At 41.2% G+C, this 14599-nt stretch overlaps 1 protein-coding gene across 1 annotated transcript in view; it reads right to left on the reverse strand.

Annotated features, from left to right (window-relative positions):
* LOC120526280 (polymeric immunoglobulin receptor-like) overlaps positions 1-14599 on the reverse strand; it is a 51310-nt gene that overhangs the window by 30042 nt on the left and 6669 nt on the right. The window contains exon 3 of the mRNA XM_039749388.1: positions 9212-9520. Within this exon, the coding sequence (XP_039605322.1) occupies positions 9212-9520 (309 nt within the window). The remainder of the gene's footprint in view (positions 1-9211; positions 9521-14599) is intronic.

Genomic DNA, 14599 nt, shown 5'->3' on the forward strand with positions numbered 1-14599 from the left:
GTCCAGTCCCACCTTCCAGAAATGACCCTCTATCTGCCGCAGCCAGGTGTTACGTGGGCGACTCCTTGGCCTGGTCCAGCCACTCGGATCCCCAACAATGAGGATCTTACGAGCTGGATCACCCTCGGGGAAATGCGCCACATGGCCGTAGTGCCGTAACTGATGCTCCCTCACAATGCAGGTAATGTGCCTCATTCGGGACTCCATGAGCAACACAAAGTCAAACCAACGGTACCCAAGGATTGTCCGGAGAGACCCGGTACTGAAGGAGTCCAGTCTTCATCTCAGGTCACTGGATAGCGTCCATGTCTCACAACCATATAACAAAACAGGAAGCACCAGGACTCTAAAGACTTGGACCTTCGTCCTTTTGCTGAGATATCAGGAGCGCCACACACCCCTTTCCAGTGACCTCATGACCCCCCCATGCTCACCCAATCCGTCTACTGACTTCAGAGGAAGAGTCACCAGAGACGTGAATGTCACTGCCGAGGTAAGTAAACCTCTCAATGAGGTCGACACTCTCTCTCCACAGACAGACACACTGCTGATGGCCGTGCCCAAAAGGTCATTAAAGGCCTGGCTGTTGGTTTTTATCAGGACACTCGCAAGCCCAGACACTCAGACCCCTCACTCAGTCTTTCGAGTGCCCCGATCAGAGCCTCCATTGACTCTGCGAAGATCACAGCATTGGCAGCAAAGTCAAGTTACGTGAATCTTTCTTCACCAACAGATGCCCCACAGCCGCTGGACCCCACATCCTTGCCCAACAACCAGTCCATACAAGCATTGAACAGAGTTGGAGCAAAAACACACCACTCATGAACCCCAGAATCAACTGGGAAAAACACAGAGGGTCTGCCTCCACTCTGCACAGCACTCACATTACCAGTGTACAGTGTATTCTGTATATCCCAAATCTACATTTTCCTTAGTTACTAGGTTACTAGGTCATTTCTTGATTCTGATTTTGTGACCTTCTGGAAACAATTATGGATCACATGCAGTGTACCTGTACCTGAGGTAATACCTTACTAGCAGCACATCAAGACCAGACTATACAGTATTGTACTACAACAACAACAACATTTATTTCTATAGCACATTTTCATACAAATAATGTAGCTCAAAGTGCTTTACATGATGAAGAAAAGAGAAATAAAAAAGACAAAGTAAGAATTAAAATAAGACAACACTAACTAATATAGAATAAAATTAAGGTCCGATGGCCAGGGAGGACAGAAAAAAACAAACAAAAAAACTCCAGACGGCTGGAGAAAAAAATAAAATCTGCAGGGGGTCTGAGGCCATGAGACCACCCAGCCCCCTCTAGGCATTCTACCTAACATCAATGATCTCAATCAGTCCTCATTGTATTGAGAGTTCTCATGGAAGGACTTGATGATGACTAAGAGGAACATTATCATAATCTAGACGAGAACAGGCCATTCAGCCCAACAAAGCTCACCAGTCCTATCCACTTATTTCTAAAATACATCAAGTCCAGTTTCAAGGTCCCTAAGGTCCTACTTTCTACCACACTACTTGGCCATTCATTCCCTGTGTCAATGGTTCTTTGTGTGGAGAAAAAACATCCTAATGTTTGTTTGAAATTCTCCCTTAATAATTAACCAACTGTGTCCCTGTGTTCTCAATCCACTGGACTAATTCCCTTCATAATTGTGAACACTTCAGTCAGGTCTCCTCTTAATCTCCTTTTTGCTTAAACTGTAAAGGCTCAGCTCTTTTAATCTTTCCACATAACTCATCCCCTGTAGTCCTCTAATCAGCCCAGTCGCTCTTCTCTGGACCTTTTCTTGTGCTGTTATGTCCTTTTTATAGCCTGGAGACCCAAACTGCACCCAGTACTCCAGATGAGACCTCACCAGTGTATTACAAAGCTTGAGCAGAACCTCCTGTGACTTGTACTCCACACATCAAGGCGCTATATAACCTCACATTCTGCTAGCCTTCTTAATGGCTTCTGAATACTGTCTGGCAGATGATAGTGGCCCCTGCAACCCCTAAATCCTTCTCATAAGGCGTACTCTTGATTTTCAGATCTCCCATTGTGTATTCAAGACTAAGATTTACTTCCTGTATGTAAAACTTTACATTAAATGTCGTCTGCCACAAATCTGCTCAAGGCTGTCTGCTGCCCAAGTCTTTCTGTGATGATCTGCCAGTCCACCTAGCTTGGTATCATTTGCAGACTTAACCATCAAATGATAACATAGTAGTGTGGATATAGGAATAAATCAGGCCTGACAGTGTTGAGGTTTAGATTAAGGATCAATGTGCCTTGCTATTGGTTTTAGAACTACTGACTATTAAAAGGAGATTCTTGATATCTGTTTGAAGTGGCTCGGACAGGCACTGTTATTTTACAGCCTGCTGCTTTTGTTTGTAATGTGGCCTGCTTGTTTTTCACTTGCCTTGTTTTCTATGAACCAACTAGTAAACAAGCTTTTCTTTTGCAACATGGGGACTCTACTGGGCCTTCTGGCTGACAAACGAATTAACAAGAGTCCAAAAGTCTTCAAGGCCCTTAATCTTAAACAAAACTAAGCCACCTCACACACTAGGGCACAACGTTTTAAATACTGTAAGATATGGCGGCCATGTACCCCGCCAATACCCCCAAGCCAGGTGGAGCCCTCCTTGCAGCATGGAGGTCCCCAGAAGACCAGCAGGGCATTATGGACCATGTAGTTTTATGCACCGCCCTGCTGGATGCCATGGGGCCACGAGAGGGAGCTGCAGGGAGGACCGAAGAGTTCTTCATGCCCTATGACCCGGAAGTTCGTCATAGGAAGAGCGACGGGCTTCGGGTGAGAAAAACATTATTTACCCTGACCCGGAAGGAATAAGGACTTGTGGACTGTTGGGAAGGAACACCTCCGGGTCAGGGAATATAAAAGGACTGTGGGAGCTCCCAGGCGATGAGCTGAGTTGGGAGGCAGGGTGGCTAAGCGCCTGGGAGTGGAGGATTGTTTATTATTGTGGTTTATTGTTATTGTGAATTGTGGAGAGGGCGTGCTTTGTGCACTTATTATTATAATAAATATCATCTTTGGACTTTTACCTGGTGTCTGACGTATAGTCTGAGGGTACAAGGGTGCGAGAAGCATCTTATTCTGTTACAATACATAAACATTTTTTTAAATTGCATTTTAATTTATGTATTAAGGCTTATGAATAGTCTAGTTGATCAAGTTAAAAGCAAACTGCTTTGTGTTAGCTAGTTTGAGCTATACAAGAGTTCAAGAGTTGATTGTTAATACCGCTGTCTGCATTCACCTCCAGCAGCTTAGCCCCTGTGCTGGTAAGTCAGACAGTATGCGGCTGACAAACAACACAGGTGCCTGTGCTTACAGGCTGTCACATTGGCACGTATAATACACTAGCAAAATACCCGCGCTTGAATGTGGAGAAGTAGTGTGTTAAAGAAGTTATGAAAAAGAAAAGCAAACGTTTTAAAAATAATGTAACATGATTGTCAATGTAACTGCCGTAGGTTTATTTTAGATGATTGTAAACAGTTTAACTTATGATTGTAAATGCTGTGTATGAGAAATGCACATTTTTAGGATGTAAGGATCTCTTTGAATTTGTATTACAAATATGTATTACAGTATGTGAATTTCCCCTTGGGATTAATAAAGTATCTATCTATCTATCTATCTATCTATCTATCTATCTTTGTAAACGACGTTTGCAGTTCTGCCCTCAGGCTGTAAAATGACCAAGCTGTCTGCTGAGCTAACTCTTGAACATGCAACGTACAGTCGGCCATGTGAGAAACAATCTTGTGTCAAGTCAATGCCGACCTGGCCCTGTGACTTATTTATTGTAATAGCGAAGCAGACCCTTACTGGAAATTGGAGGTGTTTGAAATGGAATTGGAGGTCCAGGAATTAATCCAGTCTCCCCTGAGCCAGTTCCAGTGAAGACAGTTGCCTAAGTGATGTTCTTGTGCAGAGATCTGATCTGAAGCCTGGTGGCGTTACAAAATTTTGGTGGTTGTAAGTTTCGTAGTAACATAATTGGTGCGCCAACCTTCAAAAGTAGAGTATGAGAGGGATGCTCGGAGGATTAAGAATGTGAAGAAACTAAATGAAAAGGCAGGAGTCACCAGAAGGAAGACGTGAAGCAAGGCCAGGCTTGAAGTGGTGGAGTAAAGAAGAAGGGAGCAGTGAGCAGGACGAACAGCTAAGGAAAGTAAGGAAGCGAGTAAGGAGGTACATGAGCGCAGGATGTCGTTCATGTATATAGGCAGGGAGCCAACCACGTGGTAGGTGCGTGGACAGCAGCCATGTGGAAAAAGGAAGGGGGACTGGGGGCAGCCCTTGTGCATCTCTGCCGTGAATTAAATCCTCTGTTAATGGAAATAAGGAATGAAGCTGCCAAAAGGAGAGGTCAGTTCTGAAAGTTCCTTACGGAATAATGGTGAGAACCATCATAAAAGAAGACGTTATTTTCAAAAGTTCGTTACGGGGCACGGAGCGAAGTGAAACATACTTAACATTTGTAAGTACAGTGTAAAGGATGAGCATGGGAAATTTGGGCTTCTTACGTATATTGAAAGTTGCAGAAATAGTGAGGAGGGGTTTCCCCTATCTATATACAGTTTAGGGGGTACACCCATTCACCCCCCATGGCTGTTGCAATAGGACATGAAACATACCTAACTTTTCTAAGTACACTGCAAGGAATGACATGGTGAAATTTCAGCTTCCCACCTAAATGGAAAGTGTGAGAATTAACGATGAGTCAGTGAGGGCTTTGCCCTTTATATGTTTAGATATACATATTGTATGTTATATATAAACGTCTACACATGGAAGTGTGTGTGTCGGTCTGTTCAGCCCGGAAGTGAGAGGTGGAGTCGCGGTAAGGCCTCCACCTCTAAGGATACACAAGTGAGGCCAGCACGCTGGCAAAATAAAACCTCCGAAAAAAGAGTCACTCGCTTAGCCACTAATTCAGAAGCGAGGCGAGCACATCCGCAAAACGAAATTTTTGAAGAAAGACAAAATCACTTAGCCGCTAATGCACAAACGATGCGAGCACATCGGCAAAACGAATCCTCCTAGGAGAGAGACGCCCAGAGTAGTTCCATTCAATTATCTGACATCTCTGCATTTCTATTTTTTTTCTGATGATTTCAATAGTTTCTAGGAACCTGTGCTTTTTACAGCACGGGCTTACACAGCTAGTTATTGCATATTTAAGTGTATATATCAGTCCTTCCTCATGAATGAATACCTTAATTAATCAAGTTAAAGCAAAACATATTATATCATGTTTCTTTGAGCAATATAAGAATTTAAGGGTTACTTAGTAAAGGCTTTTTCCAAGCTGTCAGGAAGGACTGTTCTTGCCTGCTCAAGGCTGCCTGCCTGCTTCCAGCTCCAGCGGCTCAGCCCTTATCAGTGAAGCTGCGTGCTGAGCTTAACAGCACAGCTGCCTATGATTTTAGTCTTATGGGATACTCGTGCAACAAGCAATTATTAACTGAACAGTTCAGTTTTGCATATGTGAGTCATCCTGATTTCAACTTAAAGATGACGATGGATTAAATAAAAGGCCACCAATTTTTTTATTATCTCAAGATTAGGAATGTGAGAATGTGAAGAATGTAAAAGATGATCAGGTGATGGTCATCTCTGGGCCAGGCGGCAAGTACGACGTTCGAGTCCTAATGAGGTCTATGAAAAGATTGATGATTATTAGGGGAGATAGTGTTTACAAGGTGTGGTAATTGCTATGTGAATTTCACCTCAGGATTAATAAAGTATCTATCTATCTATCTATCTATCTATCTATCTATCTATCTATCTATAGCACAAGGTCATTATTATGAAAATAAAATGTAAAGCTGATGACAAGAAAAATGTACGAAACGGAGATGCTTTTGTGATTATCCGTGTATAGACCTCCTAAATATAACGCGTCATTTTTTGAGGAATTCTCTGACTTAATGTCAATTTTAATTACTAATTATGACACACTCCTAATAGTTGGCGACTTTAATTTTCATATAGATAATCAGTGTGATCTAAAAGTAAAAGAATTTATGAACCTCCTGGATTCTTTTGATTTGAGACAACTCATAAATCAGCCTACACATAAAGCAGGTCATACATTAGACTTAGTGATTACTAAAGGACTGAAAGTTGATATAAAACAGATCATTGATATTGGTCTATCAGACCATTTTCTTCTACTTTTTAATATAGAAATAATGATAAAAAACACTCATGAGAAGCATATTGTTAAAAAACGCTTCTTTGACTCGGCAGCAGCTTTAAAACTTACAAACATTTTAAGCAATCAGTCCGTTTATAGTGCCAGCTATAATAGCGAGGACAATGTAAATAGTAAGGTGGAAAGATTTAATTCTAAAGTGAGAGCTGCTGTTGACATAGTTGCACCTGAAAAGACAGTGAAAAAATCTTCTAGCATTGTTATACCATGGAAGACCCAAAGAGTGTCTGATTTAAAGAGAACATGCCGTAGAGCTGAGCGTCAATGGAGGAAGACTAAACTTACTATCCACCACGAAATATTAAAAGTCAAAATAACAGAATACAATAACACTGTCCGTCTTGAGAGACGCTGCTATTTCTCAAGATTATAAATAACAATGCTAGTAATCCCAGAGTCTTATTTTCACAATTGATCGCCTACTAAACCCAGGTAGCTCAAAGGAATGCCTCCTAAGTGCTTCCAGTGAAACCTGTGAGGCTGTCGCTGTATTCTTCAATCAAAAAATTAATGATATTAGAAATAACATAGTATATCCCTCCAACACTAAGGATCCTCCTAAACCCCAGCATCCTGTTATAAACAAATTAAACTCTTTCACTAGGATAGATTTACCTGATTTAAAAAAATAATCTCTCAATTAAAACCCTCCACCTGCGTCCTTGACCCGATACCAACAAGGTTTTTCAAAGAAGTATCAGGCGTGCTAATTGATAATGTTCTTGACATAGTAAATTGTCACTAGATACTGGGGTCTTCCCAGACTGTCTTAAGACTGCTGTAGTTAAACCCCTACTTAAGAAACATAATCTTGACCCCTCAGCTCTTGAAAATTTTAGACCCATCTCTAACCTGCCTTTCTTAAGTAAAGTTCTAGAGAAGGCAGTCATTATGCAGTTAAATGACCACCTAAATAAACATGCTATTCTTGATAAATTTCAGTCAGGTTTTAGAACAAATCACAGCACAGAAACTGCACTCGTTAAAGTAGTAAATGACTTGCGGGTAAATGCAGACAGAGGCCATTTATCTGTTCTCATCCTCTTAGATCTGAGTGCTGCATTTGACACCATTGATCACAACATTCTTAGAAATCGCCTTAGTCAATGGGTGGGCCTCTCTGGCAGTGTCTTAAATTGGTTTGAATCCTACCTGACAGGGAGAAAATTTTTGTTAGTTGTGGGAATTACAACTCGAAGACACATGATATCAATATGGTGTTCCACAAGGCTCTATCCTGGGTCCCTGTTATTCTCAATCTACATGCTTCCGTTAGGTCAGATTATCTCAGGGCACAACGTGAGCTACCACAGCTATGCTGATGACACACAGCTGTACTTATCAATAGCACCTGATGACCCTGATTCTATTGATTCACTAACACAATGTCTGACTTGTATCTCAGAATGGATGAATAGTAATTTTCTCAAGTTAAATAAAGAAAACTGAAATTTTAGTGATCAGCAATAATGGATACAATGAGGCTATTAGAAATAAACTGGATACATTAGGATTAAAAGTCAAGACGGAGGTAAAAAGCTTAGGGGTGATTGTTGACTGTAATCTGAATTTTAAATCACATATTAATCAGATCATTAGGACAGCATTTTTCACTTAAGAAACATAAGTAAAGTTAGACCTCTTATATCACTGAAAGATGCTGAGAAATTAGTTCACGTTTGTTTTCAGTCGACTAGATTACTGTAACGCACTCCTCTCAGGACTACCCAAAAGATATAAATCGTTTGCAACTAGTGCAGAATGCAGCTGCTAGAATCCTAACTAGGAAAAGAAAATCAGAACACATTTTTCCAGTTTTAATGTCACTACACTGGTTACCTGTGTCATTCAGAATTGACTTTAAAATTCTGCTTATGGTTTATAAAGCCTTAAATAATCTCGCCCCATCTTATATATATAATATATAATGTCTGACACCTTATATTCCAAATCGTAACCTTAGATCCTCAAATGAGTGTCTCCTTAGAATTCCAAGAACAAAACTTAAAAGAAGTGGTGAGGCGGCCTTCTGCTGCTATGCACCTAAAATCTGGAATAGCCTGCCAATAGGAATTCACCAGGCTGATACAGTAGAGCACTTTAAAACACTGCTGAAAACACATTACTTTAACATGGCCTTTTTATAACTTCATTTTAATCTTAATTTAACTTAATCCTGATACTCTATATGTTCAATTCATCATAATAACTATTCATGGTGGCTCTAAAATTGGTACTGACCCCTACTCTCTTTTCTGTTTCTTTTTCCGGTCTCTTTGTGGTGGTGGCCTTCGTCACCTCCACCTACTCAAAGCTTAATGATGCTCCAACAATGATGGACGGATTAAAAGGCAGAACTCTACGTGACCATCATCATCATCAAGCCCTTCCGTGAGAATCCTAAATCCAAAGAGGACTGTTTCATTTATGTTAGGTAGAATGCCCAGAGGGACTGGGCGGTATCATGGTCTGGAATCCCTACAGATTTTATTTTTCTCCAGCCGTCTGGAGTTTTTTGTTTTTCTGTCCCCCCTGGCCATTGAACCTTACTCTTATTCGATGTTAATTAATGTTGATTTATTTTGTTTTATAATTGTGTCTTTCATTTTCCTATTCTTTAATATGTAAAGCACTTTTTGTATGAAAATGTGCTATATAAATAAATGTTGTTGTTGTTGTTGTATTAGAACTGAAATAAAAACAAGCCGCATCCGATCCACTGGGCTCATTTCATGAACTGAGATGGCTTTATGTGCTCTGCAGTGGTTTCCTATTCTCTGCAATAAAGTCTAAATTCTGTTTGCCTATCAGAAGACTCTTCTTGTTTTCTTTCTGAAGATGATTCCTCCACAACAACAGGAGGGTCACATAGCCAGCAAGAGGCAGACGGGGCACTTCAGTGTGCTGGTCAAACTGAAATTAAATCAGAAGCGTTTCCTACCTGGTTGGACAGTGAGCTTGACCTCGGTGTAGTCATCATTCAGGGTCCTCTCCACTGCACACCAGTATGTCCCGGCATCACTCATTTGCAGCTCCTTGATGGTCACGGTGAAAACTCTCTCCAAGGTGTTGTCATACAGAGAGTAGCGGCCCTCCGTCACCAGAGCGTTATGTTTGTTTGCTCTGATCAGGGCGTTATTCTGCTTATATCGAACATCTGTCAGGTATTTTTCATAATTTTCAAACCCTTCTGGATATCTGCACTCAATCTTCACACTTCCTCCTTCCTGTCCTGTGTAGCTTTTGACTCCTATAATTAAAGAGAAAGGAATACTTAAGAAAAGCTGCTGTTGTCACATATCTTTTATTGACCTGATTCATTTTTTTTTCATTTAGGTTTTTATTTACTTCTCCAACTTTACTTTATTTGTCTTTCATGGTTCTCTTCTTCTCATTCCTCTTTGTATTTTTTTCTAGCTTTTCCCAAACCAGCCCTTAGATGACCATGAAGTCCTGTCACACATTTCATTCAACTCTACACCTTCCTTCTGCCCGCTGATATTCCAACCCTGAACTCTGAACAGAAGACGCCCACCTTTAATTTCACTCGCCCACCACTGTTCTTTAAACCTTAAACTCCTTTAACCCCCTTATTCCAATTCTTGGCATAACATTAATGTATTTCTTCATTTGTTTTCATTGTGTGTTGCGTATACGATGACTTTGGAAAGCAATCTGTAGCAGACCTCTGTATGAAAGATAAACTGATTAAAATAAATACTTTGAAATCATCCCTCCATAGTTTGTATTCCCCAAGTCTGCTTTTTCTTTTAATGGTAAATTGCACTCTAACCCCCAAAGGTAATGAAAAAAGACAATTTCCCCTCAGGGATTAACAAAGTATATCAACATATATATTCCCTGGACATTAAATTTAATGGTTGCTGGTTCAGTGTTGTTTCTGATTGTTTGATCTTCCAGAAAATATTACAAAACTGTTAGCATTCGTGTTACTGGTGTGGCCTGGACGCCTGGACGGTCCACGAGAGGGACAATGCCTCCCCTGGGCCACGAGAGGGCAGCCCCCCGGTCTGCTTGGGGGCCACTGGAACAGAGGTGGGAAGCTCATCCCTCTTGGGGCCTGTGGCCACCGCCAGGGGGCGCCCAGACAATTGTGGAACCCTGGAGGGCAGCACTTCCCCCACACTTGGGGGTGCTGCCAAAAGTAATTCCAGGGACACCCGGAGTGCTTCCGGGTGCTCATGCGGCACTTCCGCCACACCAGGAAGTGCCACCGGAAGATCGTCACTGAGCACCTGGAGCACATCCAGGTACTGCATATAAGGAGCCAATCTCACTCCAGTAGATGGGCCAGAGTTGGGTGGAGGAAAACAAGGTTGCCTGGGAGGAGTGGTGGTGCAGAAGAAAGTTGCTTTAATTGCACATTTGTGCTTGGGACTGTGTATTGCCTGTGGGACACGGGGAAGAGGTGTACCCACAGATGAAGAAAAAATAAAAGTTTATTTATTGTAGACGTGCCTCCCGTGTCTATCTGTGCTGGGCCAGGCATCTATATAGTGCCTTTGTTACACTGGACATTTTTTGCCCTCATCCACTTGTACTGACCACTGCATGCGAGGACCTGTTGTACGCTGCCTACACATCTGATGTTGTATTTAATGTATACTCCTGCATTCAATATCTGTTATTTGGTAACATTACCATGATTTGTCTGTGGGAGAAGGTTAGAATCTCATTGTACTCCTGGAGTGATGGTATCGTATCAGCAGCAGATCATGGCCAGTCCATGTAGTACGCAACTAAGTGGAGGTGATCTTCAGATCTAGGCGTTGTTTCAATTAACAGCAGAGCAATTCCATATTTAACTAATCTGTGGTTAGTCTCATTTTGGCCTTGTATTTCTCTTTGGTTTGTTCAGCTGGCCATCTTATTTCTTGTTAAAGCTGGTGTGCCGACCATTAACTTTATATCCTGTCTAAACTAATGATGTGCCAGTACATATTCCTCTTCGTTTAACCCTTTCAACCCAGCAGGCCAATTTTTGGACCAGCCTCAAAGCGGTACCTACAAGAAAAGTTGGTAGAGTGGCCCACCTATCTTCCTGCATAGCCCTGCTGGCCTGAATAATGATCTACGCATATCTGTTACGCTACGCCACTGTTACACTATTCTACTCTCTAAATCTTGCAGTCCACTTCCACAAATAGTCCCTAACCCTAACCCAAAAGGCAGCTACACCTCTCTGCTGTCATAACCCATCATTTAGCCTTCGCTATATTAGATGATGCACATAATATACCGCTGCCTACTTACGCTGTTACGCTACTGTTGTTATTACGTCTTTCACTTGGCTGTTATAACTTCTATTGAGTAAACAGAGCTGGAGATACATCTTTACTTTCTCGTATACGAACTATAAGAAAAGTATTGTAATCATCCAAAGATTCTATGTCGAGATTTTGATGAATCTCAACATTTTAGACCTTCCTGACCTTCTCGTATATGAAGTGTAGGGAAAGTACTGGAATGCTCCAAAAATTCCATTTCGAGACTTTGATGAATCTCGATGTTTTATACCTTCCCTGAGTCCGAAAATACCATTTTTGGAATTATGTCTTTGTGCCTCTGTGTGTGTAACACGATAACTTGAGTGCACTTTCACTCAGGTCAATCAAATTTTGCATACAAGAAATAGGTACAAAACATAGATTTCTGTCAACTTTTGGGCAATTTCCATTAACCGGAAGTGATACTTTACCTTTTATTCATGCAGCTGCAACGTCCGATTTATTTAACTTTAGTTTTACAATTGTTCAATGTATTATTAATTTGATTTGGTTTGATTTGTTGTTGATGGTTCTTTAATGTACATAATATAAAAAGTATAATCAGGGGTCAAAACTGGGATGTAACCCTTGTGTAGCTGCTTGTGAGTAAGGCAGGATCAAACACGAGCCAAAGGAAATCTCTCAGTCCACAAGTTAATTTTAAAAGATTTAGTGAAAACTCAAAGCAAACCATCCACACAAGAATATAGAAAAAGGTTGTTACACAGATAGAATTAAAGGCAAAAAAATAGGAAAAAATGTCTCTTCTTTGAACTTAGCTTTTCTTGTCAAACCTCAGATGTTTCTATACTTAAAGATGCTTCACTTCGCCTTCAGTACGCTGTAAACGTACGGCACCACACGTTCAGCATAGCATGTTGCGTTACATACTATGGGGCACATTAAAGCACGGTTTAAAACTGTGCGCCCTCCATGCCTTACTCAAGGCAAGGCAGGCGACTAACTTAGACTAATCCCTAGTCAGAGAGATGTGAAATAGCGGGAATATACCGATTCAATTCAGCTTATGGGAATAATAAGAACCTCCCATAGACTATGCTCTAATATATAGGCAAACATTTAATATAACTTAAATAACTTGTAAATAGTTCTTACACCTTGAGACCTCTGTGATATGTAGAAGAATAATTTTAGGGTAACATAGCATTGCGTCCATTCATTATCCAACCGGCTATATCCCAACACAGGGTCACGGGGGTCTGCTGGAGCCAATCCCAGACAACACAGGGCTCAAGGCAGGAATCAAACCTCGGGCAGGGTGCCAGCCCACCACAGGGCAAGCATACACCAGGGACAATTTAGGGTCGCCAATGCATCTAACCTTACATGTCTTTGGACTGTGGGAGGAAACCGGAGCACCCGGAGGAAACCCACACAGACACAGGGAGAACATGCAAACTCCATGCAGGGAGGACCTGGGGAGCAAACCCAGGTCTCCTAACTGCGAGGCAGTAGTGCTACCCACTGCGCCACCGTGCCGCCTCAACATAGCATTCATCTTAAATAAATAGCAGAGGTGGCCTGCGCCTGAGGGGGGCCCCGCGATAGGAGATTCTTTTGTCACCGTCAGCTCATCATACAAATATGCGGGCCTCTGCAAGACATTCAGATCCGTTATAGACTGAAATACGGTACGTGGTGGATTTCTTCGGAAACCACTCATAAACGAGGACTTGTTACTTTAGATGCCTTTCCCGGCATCTATACCAATAACCAAAAAAGCTCTTAGCACGACATTTTTGGTTTCAAAATACCGTAATAATTACGCTCTTCAGTTTCAGATTTATACTGGGTCAGCAAAGAAGGTGACGCTAATACCATGCAGGTGTCTCCATATGGCCTTATCTCGACTCTTCTTTCTTGTCGAAATATAGAGTGAGAAATCATGTTTCTTGCTTTTGGGTGAAAAGAGTCAAGAACAATTACAATACGTAAAGTAATCAAACGGCCAATGGTACCTACATAAGGCACCATGTTTTTTAACAATAATAAGGCGTACAGCATTAGAGGCGGACAAGCCCGTGAGTGTGGTGGTACAGTATATAGCCTACACTTATGGCTCTCAGCCCCACATATGACACTCGCCCAAGGCCCCGCGTACTCCTAAGGCCGCCTCTTTAAATAGCATAAACGCGTAATAAATGTCAGAAATCTGTTCAGGCACACCAGGAAACCAGATAAAGGTCAAGTGAACAACAAAATGTACACTGAGATATAAGAAGTGGTTTAGGAAAAAATACTGAGATGGTCAAGTAAATAATGTACCAGAAGAAAGGCTGATGTAATATACAAAGTGTACTGAAGGATGACTAAGAAATCAGCAGATGTCCTGTAAGCAACCAGAATGGACAATTGTTATATACACAGAAATGTCAAGGCTGATGGCGCAACTCAAAGGTATAAGAAGAACCAGAATATAATATAACATGACTTTTATTTTATATAAATCATTTGGGTGTAACCCAAAAAACCAACCACAGTACAATGTATGCATTGATTGACACTGTATGTAAATTTAATAGCTTATAAAACAAACCTCTATCCTTTAATTCTCTGACCATTCTGATCAATCTGACCAGGCTGTAACGGACTACTTTTGAAGAACGCTCCCTCCAAGGTATTTTGCTAAGGAGTAATTAAAAGATACGATGAACAGCTTTTCTCCTGCTTGATGACTGATTTGTCCTGTCTCTTTCTTTAATAGGATGTTAAATCATCTACTACAATAGACACATCCATGGATATTTTATCATAAAGGGCTAAAACAATTCTGTACTTAAATGTCAACATTCAGATTTGGAGTGGGCCAGGCCTTGGCTGGTACTGTTTGGGCTATTTAATAAAACAATTTAAAAAACAAATGAGTTCCTTCCTCTTTGTTGGCCTAATCGATTGCTTACCATTCCACTTGAACCTCCATACAAACTTGGCTGAAAGCTCAGAGCTGAGACACAACATTTCACTGGGTTGAGTCTTCCATTTATGGAGAAATAAGGCCTAACAGGAAGGTAACATAGCCA

Source organism: Polypterus senegalus, chromosome 3 (genome assembly GCF_016835505.1).
Source record: "Polypterus senegalus isolate Bchr_013 chromosome 3, ASM1683550v1, whole genome shotgun sequence".
Lineage (NCBI taxonomy): Eukaryota > Metazoa > Chordata > Cladistia > Polypteriformes > Polypteridae > Polypterus > Polypterus senegalus.